This window comes from Sabethes cyaneus, chromosome 3, assembly GCF_943734655.1.
Source record: "Sabethes cyaneus chromosome 3, idSabCyanKW18_F2, whole genome shotgun sequence".
In the NCBI taxonomy this organism is placed as follows: Eukaryota; Metazoa; Arthropoda; class Insecta; order Diptera; family Culicidae; genus Sabethes; species Sabethes cyaneus.
In genome coordinates, this window is record NC_071355.1 from 33,046,039 (window position 1) to 33,061,943 (window position 15,905).

Consider the following 15,905-nt stretch of genomic DNA (forward strand, 5'->3'; position numbering starts at 1 on the left):
GCCGAGGGCACGCTGGCATCAGCGTTCCGCGCCCTGGGCTGAGAGGTCGGAATAGCCGTCCAACCTGGTCAAAATGGGTATTTTTATGTCTGGAAGCCAGTCGAAGCCGTGTACTTGAGTAGCAGGCAATCACTCAAAAATAGCGGCTTACTTAAAGTGCTGGTGAAAAACATTTTTCCAGCGAAAAGCCAAGACCGTGGTAATAACGGTTTACGAGACCTACTTAACGCTGCCAGGTACCTAACGATTCCACTAAGGAAATAAATGAGTTCCCGAAGAAGCTCCTTATTCAAGCCACCGTAAACGCGGAGATACACAATATTAAGTACCTGCCGAAAGTTGCCGCTTTCATCAAGAAGCATCTCATCCGGCCAACTGCGGTAAAGTCGTCCAGCAGTGTGTCGAAGCATTTTTATAGAAGATTCAAGAATGCTTTGTAGTTTTTATTCATCAACATCCGAAGTTTCACATTTCACAACTTCGAGTATCGTACTTTTAGTATGTTATTTATTCTTTATAAAAAATCTACTGGAATTGAATAGAATTTAATTTGACTTTGAAATATAAATAAATTGAAAATAGTATAAACTATGCACTCAAAACATTCAGCAAATAACTTTTCTGTTGCATCAAATAACATGAGCCACACTCACTTATGTTTGATCTACATAATTTTGCGTTTTAATTGCTTTGGTGAAAAAAACTGTTTCATGTATTCATGTCCATTAGGTTGTCTTACACTACAGCTGTCTTTGCTTTCAATATTTTCCTGCTGAATTGCCTGTTTTCAATTTCATCATGTTTTCTCCATTTGCGTTAATGAGACATTAATACAACATATCCTGCATACAGACCTATAGAAACGTGCTCCAAAGCAAGGAGGGTGCTGAAGCTGACATTTATAATTCCTTTCGCGTGTATAATTTTTTGGGTTAAAAATGTTTTCAACTCAATTTCAGTTCAGTTGTTGACTCTATTTAACGTTGAGTTGCTTATAAAATTTAGTGCTCATGTGAACTCTGCCCTAGTTATGGCATAAAAGGAAGTCGAGAAAGGCTAACAAAATTTCACGAACCCCACTGCGTTTCGCGTAAAGCAGTGTCCTGAAAAGGCTCAGTTAAAACCGAACAAAAAAGCCGAAATTGTTTTAAACCTGCAAGGTCGATGTTAACATCTTTTCCATTAATGTTTGAAACAAAAATCCTGAAAGCATACCTTCTTACAAAATTGCATTTCAAGTGACATTTTTCCTATACCGCTATAAAACTTTCATAGTTTTTACAAAGAAATACCTATCAGAGAAAATATTTTTTTCCCTAAAGTGAAACTGGATGATGGTGTCAAAAAGGCCTACAAACGTCAACGGTGTCGGGCATGTGTCCCGCATCTGATGATGGGAAAGATTTCGCTAAACATGCCGTCAGAAGTTGTCCCGAGCACACTAGCAGCTAGGCTCTGTTGTAACGTTTTGGTTCGGCAACATCAGCTTATACCTATAATATAAGTAGGTATACCGGAGCAGAGTTGAGCTGGGTTGAAATGCACCGATGATGAGCGGAAACGAGAACAAACTGACAGATTTTCCAGTGGATTCACGGATTCCGAACAATGCACGGGTATGAATTACCTACGTGTAATTTCGGTCGTGGTTTTGTCTTTGTCGTTGCATTTTCTATTTTATTTCTCTCGTGTCTCTAGTAAAGCAATCAAGATAAAAATATTTATTGTTGCTGCTACTATGACTGTGGTTTATTATCATTTTGGGGTTGATCTTCCATTTGTTAGAGTGGCATTAAACTGTTAGTCAAACTTACATGAAAGTAAAAAAATACCCCTAGAAAAAGATATTGATCGATAACTTCAGTAGCTATTATGACTCCCCACTGACTGGTTTAGTTACATATTTTACGACCATTTCACTCCCCAATTTACCAGGAAAAAACAACCACCTCCATCGGTCCTAGTGTATGGTTAACTCCAGTCTGGAGGTGGCCTTGTGTAAGCTATTCACCCGAATTTCAATATCAGGCACTACTTTCCAATGTGTAAAGTCAATCTATGCTCTTAGCCTCGTCAACTCGGCTATAGCTGCAGGCAATAATTGCAACTTAAATCCCCCGGTTCGTGGGCGTTCGATTTCCTCAGGTTCAAATTGCCAGTCGGAACGTACGTACATAAGTGTGGAAAGGACAGTCAAATTATTGCGGATTTGCCTTGTGTAAATCCCGAAAGACAACATTAGCTTTAGCTGGCGTACGGTTGTATCATCAGGAAAAGTGAAATATGTTAGCGTAACGGAACGGAGGATAAGACACACTCGGCGGGTGCTCGACGGGGGCTGCTTTTGGGGGTTTCACTGCGATAAAACAGACGGTGATTGGGGAAAGCTCGCCGAAAATGGGAAACGTTTTCCCATATGGTTAGATCGAATGGTTCGATTTCATCGTCAGCGCGAAGCTCCGTTCGGAAATGGTTATTCCAGTTGGAATACCTAGCGATTATCTTTTCTAGAAATTAAAATTGCGATTTGACATCTGGACTGACAAATTTGCGCGTGGGCTGCGGACGTCTTCGGGGACTCGTAGCCAGCACAAACCAAGCCATTTCTGCAAATCGTAATTTTATAAATTTTACTCAACTAGTTGTAGGTTAGTTCAATAATGATTAGTTTGCTAACAAATTACACCAGAGAATAATCCGGTGATCCAGCTTTAAAATCCACCGACGACACTACACTTTCATTGTAGCATAAAATTAGCAGGATTAGCAGTGTCTCAATTATGATAAACTGCAAACAATCGACCAGGAAAGCAAACCACCAACAACAAAAAATAATTCTCATAAACTTTTCCAGACGAAGTCACTTCGTCAGAGAGATACTTCCTAATAAAATATTGATCGGGTGGTTTATGCCCGGCACATTTTCACTGTACCTAACCTAAAATATGAACCATCAACCACTGTCTAGGAACGGTCTGACAATGGTGACACTTTTCCCCAAGGTGTTACACCAGAAGTAAGCAAGCGTTCGTTCGAGCGAGTGCTCCTTTGATTGACTAGTCGGAATAGAATCGTGCGGTGCGGTTTGCGGTTGCCTATCTGTACGATGATGGAAAATATACGACCAATTCGAATCATAGTTGCCTATTGTTGGTACATTCATGTTGTTGTACATTCTAACAACACATCACATTCGACGGTTTCGGTGTCGCCTTCGTGTAGCTGTCTAATTGAAATTTGATTACAGTGGTCAGCATTCTCAAAACATTCTCTCCATTCAAATCTAATGACTTAGCGCTTATGAATAGAATGTTTAAATTGACGATATTTCAATTGTTTCAATTGATTGTTTAAAATCGAATGTTTAAATTGACAACTTCTCGTACATCCTACTAATGGATGATACTCGTACGTGGAACTGCAGATCCTACGGCAACTTCTCGTACATTCCTTAAGAATGTATACCTGTATGTATATTTTTTTCAAATAATTTTATTCATTCTATGGTCAGTGAATAACTATAATGGAGTTAATTATACAGAATTAGTTTTACAAACGAATAGCAAATTTGCTCAAATGAGCGTTTCTGGTAACTCTTTGCAATGCTGGGAGCAATTTCCATTGAAAGTGGTGAATTTTTCCTAAAACCGACCACGACGCTGCTACCGGCCAGTCGGTCCTCATCGAGCTGCCCAGTTTGAACGGTTGGATGGCAACTTGCGCAAACCGGATACCCCGGCTTTCGGTTGCTTTCATTTTGAAAGAAATATCTCCCCATTACGATCGCTACGGGGTATAATTGGCCCCACCGAACGAACGCCGGATGGTCCGTGCATTTTGACCCGCACAGATGGCGTGTGCAGAAAATGCAGAGACAAAAACTAGAACATGCAGTTGGTTACATTGTTATTTCTAGCTACGACGACGATGGTACGGCAGCGATGCCGCAAGCCATTAATTAAACTGTGCGTGTATTTGCTCAAACAACAAATACCGGATCGCGGAGGGAAACAATATCCATTGTGCCGAGCCGTCGGTCAAACGAAGTATCACACGTGCTTCTCGAATTGCTAGCGGGTGGGCACGCCGCTGCTGGGTCAATTTAATGAAAAGTCGATCTAAGGTTTCGGGACCGATTTTATATCGGCGATTTTCGGACGGATGTAGGCCACGTAGATTGGCTTATTAATGATTGTAATTAACCGAGCTAGAATAGGAACAAACACTTTTCAATATCAGTTCCATCATTAAATAGAACACAGCTGACCAAACATTGCCGCTGGATACATAATTCTGTCGCATCTATCGATAATAAGGATTGTGCAACCGCGGTCAGAATGCTGGCGTTGTAATTTGAACTTACTTGTTTTCTAGCTTCTGGATTAGGATCTGGATTAAATCACTTTTTTGTAAGAGTAATCCAGATTATTAATACTTCATCTTATTTAACCTAAAACATAACATTTGCCATGTCATTGCTAGGATAGAGTTCTTAGTCTTTTTCGGAGCTTTCCCTGTGCAGAAACATGTTCACAAGAGGGAAAACTCGTTTTGGATCGAAATTGTGCAGAGTCTTTCCTCAGCGGAAGCAGCGGCTAAATAGCACATTGACGGACGGCTTGTGACCCGGCAATCTCAATAGTGTTAAAGTATTCAGCCGGATTTCCTGTGCTATGTACATCGTTAAATGTTCGTGCAGGAAGCAGATCAACAGCGGTGTCAGTCAGCGGTTGGTGGCTACCAATTCGAAAGGAATTATTCCACTCTTCAGCTGGAGTTTCTTTTACTTGATTTGGACTGACTTTTGTTCAAAAGCTGTACTAAACAGATATATTTAAGTGATTTACTTCAATCTGTAGGTGAATATTTTTAGGAAATAGCTACAGGTATTAGCATTAAGTTTCGTGAATGGAAAAGTTTGTGGCTCAAGCACCACGCTCCTCAATATCATTCGGAAGGTATCCTGGCCCGTCTTTTGTCTTTTGCTTGTAGGGTAACCAACCTATTTTGGACCCCCTCAACAGCTGTACATAATTTGGACACTTACAGCAAAATCAAATGGAAGTGTCCAAATTATGTACAGCTGCTGATGGGGTCCAAAATAGGTTGGTTACCCTATCATCATTTAGAGAGGAAGGGAACTCAGAAGGAGCACCCAACATAGTTCTGGCCATTCAAAGTCTCTACTTTGCGCCTCTAAGTAGCTATATCTTACTTATTCACTTTGTTGGCTTGCCGTCCTAAGACAAAACCTAATGAACAAAGTTTCTCCAATTCCTTGGACACCGAGTATTCTCCGTCAGATTTCGCTCTACCTGATCTAACCATCTTGCTCGCTGCGATCCTGGTTGTCTTGTTCCTACCGGATTTGAGGCAAACATTATCTTTGCAGGGGTCCGGCATTCTTGTAGCATGTCCTGCCCATCGTATCAGTCCAGTTTTAGCCACCTTTTGAATACTGGGTTCGCCATAGAGCTGTACGAGTTCATGATTCATCCGCCTCCATCCGCTTCATGCCCGTAGAGAACAACCGGTCTAATAAGCGTCTTGCATAGGGTACACTTTGTACCAAGAGCGTAGTCTATTCGATCGCAATTTACTTATGAAGCCCATAGCAAGCACGACTTCCGCTAATAGTATGCCTCCGAATCTTACGACTGGTGTCATTATCTTCCAGGTAGACTAATTGTTCGACTACCTCAAACTCATCGCCGTACATTGTTACATTAGTGTCCAAGCGGCGACGGTTGGCCTCGGTTTAGTTTGATGTACTGTTCAGCCACCGCCACAGATGTTCTGCCGATAATATCCATGTCATCGGCAAAGCAGACGAATTGACTAGATTTGTTGAATATCGTGCCCCGCGTGTTGATATCCGCTCGGTTCATAACACCTTAGAGCGCTATGTTGAACAGCATGCACCTTGACGAAGCTCTCTGTGTGATTCGAATTAACTTAACAACCCACCCGAAATCTTTCCGGTCGATGGTATCATACGCGGCTTTGAAGTCAACGAATAAATGATGCGTGGGAACTCTGTATTCACGGTCCTTTTGGAGGATTTGCCGCAGTGTAAATATTTGATCCGTTGTAGACCGACTTTCGACGAAGCCGGCTTGATAAGCTCCCACTAATCTATTCGCAATTGGTGATAGTTGGCGGAAAATGATTTGGGACAGCACTTTATAGGCGGCATTGATAACGGTGATCGCTCGATAGTTCTCACAGTCCAACTTGTCGCTCTTTTTATAGATCGGGCAGATAACCCCATCTTTCCACTCCTCCGGTAGCTGTTCCGTATCCCAAATTCTAACAATTAGTCGGTGAAGACAAACGGTCAGCTTTTCTGGTCCCATTTTAATAAGCTCCGCTCCGATGCCATCTTTTCCAGCTGACTTGTTGTTCTTTAGCTGCATGATGGCCTTCTTAACTTCGCCTATCGTTGGGGCTGGCACCTCTTCCCCGTTTGTTGCACCGTCGAAATCGCTTTCCCAGCCGCCATGGTTATCCGCCTGGGCGCTGTTCAGGTGTTTATCGAAGTGCTGCTTCCACCTATCGGTCACCTCACGATCGTCCGTCAGAATACTGCCAGTCTTATCCCGACACATTTCGGCTCGCGGCACAAAGCCTTTGCGGGATTCGTCCAGTTTCTGGTAGAACTTTCGCGTTTCTTAAGAACGATGCAGCTGCTCCAACTCTGCATATTCCTGCTCTTCCAGGTAGCGCTTTTTCTCCCGAAAGATTTGGTTCCGCTGCATCTTCTTCTGTTTGTGTCTTTCCACGTTCTGTCGTGTGGCACTGCGCATCTTGGCCGCCCGCGCAGCCTTCTCTTCATCCATCACCCTCCTACATTGATCGTCAAACCAATCGTTCCGCTGATTCCGGGCCACATGCCCGATGGAGCTCTCCGCTATACTGCTGATGGCTGTTTTGATAGTGTTCCAACAGTTCTCGTGATGGGCTTTGTCCAGCTCGTTCTCTTCCGGCAGCGCAGCTTCGAGTGAATGCGCGTAGTTTGCGGCGACGTCTGGTTGCTTCAGCCACGCGAGATCTAACCGAGGCTGGCGTCAGTACCGAATGTTGTTCACAACGGAGAGTCTTGGGCGCATCTTAACCATCACTACGTAGTGGTCCGAGTCAACGTTAACGCTTCGATAGGATCTGACGTCGATAATGTCTGAGAAGTAACGACTGTCGATCAAAACGTGGACGATCTGTGATTCTGTCTGATTTGGTGACCTCCAGGTGTACTTGTGATGGATTCTATGCTGGAAAAAGATACTACGTACGGCCATGTTCTTGGAGGCGGCAAAGTCGATAAGTCTTAGGCCCATTTCATTGGTCCGTGGGTGTGCACTTAACATCCCAATCACCGGTTTGTATTCCTATTCCTGGCCGACCTGAGCATTGAAATCCCCGTTGACGATCTTGATATCATGTTTTGGGCAGCGGTCGTATTCACTCTCCAACTGCGCGTAGAATTCATCCTTGCCGTCATCGGTACTTCTGAGGTGAGGGCTGTGCACGTTGATGATGCTTATATTGAAGAATCGGCCCTTGATCCTCAACCTGCACATTCGAGGATTGATTGGCCACTACCCAATTACCCGTTTCCGCATCTCGCCCATCACTATGAAAGCTGTACCCAGTTCGTGTGTGTTGTCGCAGCTCTGGTAGATGGTATGTCCATATCTGAACGCACGTACCGTTGAGCTCTTCCAGCACACCTCCTGCAGCGTTACGACGTCGAACTTGCGGCTCTTCAATACGTCGGAGAGCACTCGAATGCTTCCTTGGAAGTTGAGAGATCGGCAGTTCCACGTCCCGAGTTTCCAATCCATAGTCCTTTTTCGTCGCGTAGGTCTATTTCAATTGTTCCAGTAAGAATTTATTTGTTCTTCGTTCCGTGCTTTAGTATTTTTCGTGGTGACGGCTTGCAAAGCCTGCTTTATCAACCCCCTGTTTCGCAGGAGGGCCAACGAAGCTCGAAAGAGCCCTCCTTTCCTGTCAGCATACGACCTTGGCTTCCACCAGGGTTGGTTACCCGATCTCCACCAAAGTTGCTCGTATCCCGGCTGGTACCACGAGGAGGTAGGAATAGGAGTTGCTGAATAAGAGGCTATGAACCACTGAGAACGTCGTCAATCGAAAAGTTTCATTGTAAGTTTCTTTTACAACACTTTATGCCTAAATTCAGTGTTCTTGTCAGGTCAATGACTGGTCACTGATTTTCACATGCCGACAAGTTCTCCAGAAATATCTGTAGTACAACCGCTTGGTTTCAATCCTTCCTGTAGATAAATCTTCCACTCACTCCTCCACCAAAATCCTGGAAATCACCCACTGAAGTGATGTTGCTAGTGATTTATTACCTTTTTGAAGAGTTCTGTCGCATGCATTTTCCTAGGTTTACTGATTAGTAGGGATAATCTCTTAGTTGAATCCAAACGAGCGGCAATGAGTAAGGACAGCATATACCCAACATTTGTGCAGTTTGAAAGCCGTGAATTTCTTCGGCCGAATATGCCATCCCAAGTAACAATTTCAATTTTAAGGTACACTTGAAGAGGTTTCCAGCATTTGCTGCTTAAAACCGATCTCAAAACTTGTAATACTACAAAACTGCGATAAAACAGCCATAAAACCCTTATGAGGCGAGGGAGGCCCACACTAAAGAAGGCTCTCAAGAAAATTTCCAAAGATCCTTTTAAAACTTGTAATTCTTATCGACATCTGTTTATAATGACATCCAAGAGTCGCTTGAAACAAAAAGAAAACCGCCACAAGTGTTGATGATTTTATTGTTGTCTCTTCAAAGAACACTTGCAAGACATCATACACTTTTCACAGTCTTAAATATTTTAAATTGACTAAGAGCTATAAGCTATAAGCATTCACAGATATTGCTATTTCGAAATGGGTATAAATGAAAATTGAAAATAAAAATGGTGATAAAAGCAGCTGCTTTGTTGCTCATGAAAGAGAAATTTTTCATGCCACGCTCGGTTTGTCGATGTTTTGTGACATGAAAGTTAGAAAATTTTAACGCGCCAGTCATTTTTGCTAGATTATTGAAAAATTAAATAATAAAAAAAATTAATGATTTATGAAGAAGTTGATAGCTACCAAATTTTTAACTAATTGTGGAAAAAAGGCTTTTATATGTCTAAACATTTATTTAAAAAGATAAGATCACTAATGGTATTGCATAATACCATATTTATAAGCGCCCATATGCAATTGACTACAATTTCAAAAGTAATCAAAATATTCCTGTTCGCCATTTTTTCAATGGTTTTATCTAAATCAACCCGAAAGCGCTTATTAGACTAACATTTCTTGCACAAGACAAAGAACATTTTTCCAAGAGCGCGATAAGTTCATCAATACTTATTGTATTCTTGAAGAAGACAAGTTGCGCTTGAATAAGAATTGTTTGAATTACTTGAAGTTAGTCCTGAGATCTTTATTGTTTTGTGACTTCGCTGAATGTTCATATGAAAGAATTTTCCAAAATTTACACAGATTTTCGCTTTATTTTCGTTTAAAAGATCTGTATTCTTCAATTTTCTTTAGGTTCAGACGCCCATTTTGACAGATTAGTTGTTTACGTTAGAATGTTCTTATTCAAGAGTATAATTTCTCTTTCAAAAATATACGATTTTAGGAGAGTTTTATGGCAGTATTGTTAAGATAAACGAATCTTGCAGAAGAATGTCATAAGTTTTTGTCAAAACTATTGTTAAGTTTTAAGGAGCGTCGTTTTTAAGCAAAAATGAAGTATCCTTTAAAACCCCTTATAAGGTGAATTACACTTATTGATAATTTAGTTTTATGAGTGATTCTTCAAGTCTCCTTCAGTCATACTTCAGAAATGTAATTCAAATAAGATAAAATTCACTTGAGGAGAAACATTATAAAACCTAACAGACTTTGAAATGCTCTGATAAAACTATTATAAGAAATGAATAAGACCAATTTGCCATTGGATTGTTACTTGGGATTCGACCACTTGTCTTTCGGCCATTCGTAGCTAATCCGAAAAACAAACAAACGAATAAAACGTGACAAAATGGAAAGGAACGGGACATAAAAAGAGAAAAAAATTGAAGAAAACAACGAGATAGAAAGAGAGAAAACACCAGGAGGATGAACAGAAAGAAGAATAGCGGAAATAATAAACAGAAAAATGAGAATCATTTAAAAAATTATGAAAACGATAGGAAAACCACCATAAACTGGATGGAAGAGGAGGAAAACTTGACAAAAAAGGGGAAAAACCGGAAAAAAAGCAACAGAGCAGGTGCAAATACAGGAGAAGGAAAGCGAGAACAGAAAAAAGGTACAGAAAAAAAGGAAACGCTAGACAAAATGGATAAGATGGAGAAGGAAAACAGTACGTGATCTGTCAAAAAAGAATAAGCAGGACATAATAAGACAGACAGAGCACAGACAAAAACGAAAAATAGAATAGGAAAGGAGTAAAATAGCATAAAACATGACGAAACCGGGACATAAGAAAGCCAATTACAAGACAGCAAAAAGGAAAACAGACCGAAAAATGAGGAATGGAAGAAACGGGATAGGCAAAGAAGAGAAAAGGAAGAGAGAAAGAGGAAACAGCGGTCTTAAAAGAAACAAAAGGAAAAAGAATTGAGAGAGAAAACGATAGAGGAAAATGGGAAAAAGAGATCATACGGGATAGAAGAAGAGAAAGATGAGACAAAAAAGCAAAAAGGGATAGAAAAAAAGAAAGAAAATATAAAAAAACGAATGCAAAAAAGGGAAAATGGACTAAAGGAAGACGAAAAACGGAAGATGAAAAAGAAAACTGGAGAGGAAAAGGAAAAAGGAAGCAAACAACGTGAGTAAACGTGACAGAAAAGACGACAAACAGGGAATCAGAATAAGGTAAAACGGAACGAATGAAGACGAAAAATTAGGAGGAAATGAGGTAAAAAAAGCTAGAAAAAGACGAAAACTGGGAAGGAAAAGAAAAGGGAAAGGAGAAAACGGGAAAGAAAAAAAAAGAATGAAAAACGCAAGAAACATAAAGTTGAAAATAGGAAAAAATGAGACAGGCAAACGGAACAATGAAACAAGAAATCGGACGAGAGAAAATGACGAAAAGCTGAAGGTAAGTTATAGCGCAAAAATCAAGAAAACGGTACAGAAAAGAAGAAAAAACGGAAGAAAAAGTAGAAAAACGAGACTGAAAAAGAGGGAAAACGGAACAGAAAAGAGGTTAAACACACGAGGGAATAAAACAAAAAAAAATTCAATTCTAATTTCAACTAAAGTTACCTTGCTGTAAAAAAATATTGAAACACAAGCTCCAGCACTACCTACCGTCAGCATTTAATCTAAGACACTACATTTTCTTCTATTTTCCGATGCCTGTCGCCACATCGCTGCCGGCTACAAATCGTCAATCACTACGCGCCGCCCACCATACATTCCACGCCTGCCACCCACCCACAATTCCCACCTTCTTAAAAGAGTTATTGCTCACCTGAGGTTAATTGTTAAAAAAGTGTAAAATGATGTAGTTCAATTAAAAGATGAGGAGGTTTTATGCGTGTTAGAGAAGAAACCTGAAAGGTGTTTACTTCAACGGGCCTTTCTCTGCTCCATGGAAAAAATCAAAGAGAGAAATAAATAAATAAACAAATATAAATAAATAAAAAAAATACAACTTATCTAATTTATTGTCTATGTTCGGTTTGAAGTAAAACTTCAGGTTCACATTAGTCAAAATTCTAGTGTAATTTAATGTTCAATGTCAAGTTCAACTGCATGTCCGACTTTAAGCCAAATTTCAAGTCTAATTTAATTCTAATTTCAAGTCTAATTTTAAATGTAATTCCAAGTCTGATTCCAAATCAAATTTAAATCTCATTTATGTCCAACTTCAATTCCAATCTTAAGTTCAATTTCAAGTTTATTTTTATATCTAATTACAAGTCTAATTCAATTCCAATATCAAATAAAATTTCAAGTCCAGTTTCGAATAAATGTTTTGAGTTCGATTTAATGTCTAATTGGAAGAAAAACTTCCAATTCAGTAATTTCCTTTAAATTTAAGCCTGATTTTAAATCCAATTTCCATTTCAAGCTCAAATTTTTCAACTAAATGTCCTTGTTTCAAAATTTCTTCGTTAATAGAGAATTTCTTGATTTTTTTCGAAATTTTCAGAAAGTATCTGTCTTATCTGTGGCGTTTCTCTGAGTATTTCAACTTTCACCTCGTATGATAAAAAATCGCCATTCGGGACAAGCCATCCAAATCCGGGACTTTCTGCTAAATTCTCAACATGTCCGGGTAGCCTAAATTAGTCAAAACTTAAGTCTAATTAAATGTCCTATGTTAAGTCAGATTTCAACGCTAATTTCTAGTTCAAGTCAGTTTTTTTTGTTTATGTCTGGGCACGCTAGTGATTATAACAATTGTAATGAAAACTCAATGAAGTATTTGGAGCGTCTTAGTAGAATACGAGTGAAAACTCAGTTTTTTTACTGTGATATACATAGATACATAACCAAAAGTACAATCTATAAACTTTCAGTTGAACAATCTTCAAATAATTATTCATGTAGTTTACTTTTTGGACAGGCCGGACTGTTGACAGCAGCAGCACTAAAGCGGCGATGTCCGCATGAACCATTTATTTACGTATTCATGGATACTTCCATTTCATTAGCGCGGGGATGATTATTTTTAGTCTAATTCATGTTTTCAAAACACGACCAAGATTCCCATAAATTAAACACACAATGATAATTTGATGGTAATCGAACGAAAAGTCATGGAGGGGGGACGTTATTATTTACCGTTCCTTCTTCACGGAATAAAAACTATAATTTCCTTCCGAAAAAATGAGCTCTGTAATTGAGTAAAAATGCGTATGCATGTGCGTGTTTGAAAAGCACAATTAAAGGTGATCAAATTGGACAAGCCGTTTTTTGGCCAAAATGGAAAATTCTGTTCTGTTAAATTCATAAAGCCGAAGACAACGCTTCTTTCAAATAAATACGAAACAATACACGAAAAATTTTAAAGGAGGCGCGAGTAGTTTGTATTTTAATAGAGGAAATACAAACAGTTTTTAGATGTTAAATGTTAAAAACCGATAAAAATTTAGGAGAAATGCATACCTTCGCTTGCAGATGGATTAATGCTGTTGTTTTGAAGTTTTATTTCCAAAAGTTAGTTGTAATCATAATAGCTTATAGACCTAGAAATTGATAGCGACTGTGCTCTTCATAAAATGTTGAAAGAATTGTCACAAGTCTTTCGACAATTTGTCTTTACAATCGAAAGGGAATGTCAATGCCCCACGATAGGTGACTGATTACAATCTATCTAAATTAGTTTCATTCGAATTTTAGGTGAAAAGACGCCACTTTTACCGGGGCTGGGGATGTCTTGCACGGAAGCACCTCGTCCAATCACACGCACTCGGTCCGTAGACAGACACTAACGACGAATCACCTCGGCTGGCAGCCTTGACAGGGGTCGTCTAATTACTGGTACCGATACACAGCAACAACGAGCGGCAGGGGTATTACTTTGGCTGCGTCATGTCCCCTCTGCCGATCGGTCACCGCACCGGTTACCCGTTAAAGCATCAGGACAGCAAATTGGTCGCAATAAAAGTGAAGTTTTTATTTTTGATGTTACTTTCTTCTTGGGTTGATGTTTGGCTAATCGATAATGTCGATGTATATAAAGGGGGTAGCACTTTTTCTAAAGCGTTAATTCTTGCTTAAACGTCTCCCTAGGTACGTCTGGTAGTTGCTGATAAATTTAAGAAATCTTAGAAAAAGTTTCCAAGTTACTTAGAAAAACAAGTCACAGACATAGAGAGTGGATAACTTTAAAGCTAGTGATATAGTGATAAGTGATAAAGCTAAGAAATACAGTTCAAGAAATTATAAAATGACAATCAAACTTTGAAGGACTGCTTAATTTAACTTAGTCAAAGTAGGCATGCGTTTCAGTGAATTGTTTGTGTTTTGTGCTTTCAGCTAACTCTGTTGGTTCCCGTGAAAAATGACTACCCAAGAACAGGATTTATCCGCGTTACAATTACCGGACGATACCGGACTGACCAAGTCCCAGAAGGTCGCCGTAGTGGCAGCATGGAGCATCGTAAAACAGGACATGATAACGCATGGGCGCAACATATTTATACGGTAGGATTGTTGGGTTCACTATGGGAAGAACAGTTCTTAAATTATCTGACGCTTCATTGACAGTTTCTTCGAAGAACATCCCAAGTATGTCAGCTACTTTGATTTTTCACAGGACACTGAGGCAATCGAGCTGAAAGACAACAAGTCGCTGCATGCGCACGCTCTGAATGTAATGCAACTAATCGGTGAGGACTGATTTATTTCTTATTGTAGCCATTAAACAAAGTAACTAATTTTACTAATTAATTCCTCTAGGGTCACTGATCGACTATGGGCTCGAAAACCCAGTCATGTTCAAATGTACCCTTGCTAAAATGGCGAGGAATCATAAAATGCGTGGCATCATCAAAAAAGACATGGAGGTATTCAATAACCTTTTATCTCATGACTCAAATGTTTTTTTTGTTATTGTTATTTGGCTTTTCACAGATTGTTTGTGAAGTTATCAAGGACTACTGCCTCGAGGCATTGGCAAGTCATCGCTCAAAAACTTTAGATGAAGGATTGGTCGCATTCCTAGAAAGTGTTGTCAATTCATTTGAAACCTAGTTTTATAGATATACATGCTAGATGTTTGTAAATGACCCACAAGGAGTTGACACAAGTTTGTGAAAAACAATAATTTTAATTATTTTTATGAAAAATAACTTTCAAAACAAGAGGATAGAAATTTCTTTGAACATAACATTGGAAAGCTGTAGTGAACAAAGAAGATATAATTCATAAAACGGGAATTAGAAGTATAATTCTACTTGGAGTGTTAAGATTTCGCAGAAAGACAACATTAAATTCATTAAAACTGGCAAAAAGCAGTCTGTTTCACTGCCTACTTTGGCGACAATTATAAAAGTACTAATCTCCGATAGAACGAAAACAGTAGCGATAACCTTTTTCCTTCCATTTTCACTGACCTATAAACAAAACAAATTGTGCAGCGAAAGAAGGATCGCGCACCGGGAAAGATAACCGGAATCGCTGCTGTTGATGTTGTGTTACCGCGAATGCGAGTGGGTGACAAAGCAACAGCCAGGAGCAGAACACCCTCCGCAGTTGACCCACACTCGACCGAAGCTAACTTCGAATAAGCGCGAAAATCGATTTTTTTGTCATTTTGCACTTATTTTTTTTTTTTGCGCGTCTGGCACTAAAACTGCTGCCACCAGCAGCAGCGGCAATAGCACCAGCACCGCCTTCACCACCATCGTCGTCAGCATTCGCTAGAATACTTTCTTAAGACGGGACCCAAGCGGAAACGGGCGCAGAGCGGCCGGACGACGAACGTCGCGGAAAAACCAAACAAAGAAGTCCTACAACTGGGTATTCGCGAACGAACGTTGATGGTGCGTTTTTACATTCTTTTTTTTTCTCTCATACCCCGCACGTTCGGAAAGTCATTGCCTTGGATCTTCTGAAAATGGGGACAATAGTGCGAATACTTACATTACTAGTTGCAGGTTGAATTCTTACATAATCGTCCAAACGGGAAAATATTGGTCAACAAACAATGCCAGTCGAATGCAAAACTTCCTGTGCTGTTTAGGTCAGCTAATCCTGCTTTTCTGGGAAAAACACTGTACTGTTTCTAGCACTTTTCACTCGAACTTTGTTGCCGATTGGCTCTTCTTGCACACTTGCACTGGGGAAAATAACCGTCCATTTACAGACACGTAAAGGAAGACGAAATTTCCGCTTCTCGTTAACAAAATTTC

At 39.8% G+C, this 15,905-nt stretch overlaps 1 protein-coding gene across 1 annotated transcript; it reads left to right on the plus strand.

The window, feature by feature from the left end:
• Positions 1–14,053: 14,053 nt before the first annotated feature.
• Positions 14,054–14,775, plus strand: LOC128739451 (myoglobin-like). Its single transcript, XM_053834937.1, has 4 exons — positions 14,054–14,196; positions 14,260–14,381; positions 14,452–14,558; positions 14,626–14,775. Exons 1-4 carry the CDS (start codon positions 14,054–14,056, stop codon positions 14,743–14,745), a joined length of 492 nt encoding a protein of 163 aa, XP_053690912.1. The 3' UTR covers positions 14,746–14,775.
• Positions 14,776–15,905: the final 1,130 nt, after the last annotated feature.

What these genes read in the sequence shown, in the direction of transcription:
- LOC128739451 (XM_053834937.1), top strand. Translation starts at nt 14,054, where the DNA reads ATGACTACCCAAGAACAGGATTTATCCGCGTTACAATTACCGGACGAT. An exon ending in GGGCGCAACATATTTATACG is followed by an intron (nt 14,197 to 14,259) that starts GTAGGATTGTTG and finishes CTTCATTGACAG; the next exon opens with TTTCTTCGAAGAACATCCCA. An exon ending in TCATCAAAAAAGACATGGAG is followed by an intron (nt 14,559 to 14,625) that starts GTATTCAATAAC and finishes GGCTTTTCACAG; the next exon opens with ATTGTTTGTGAAGTTATCAA.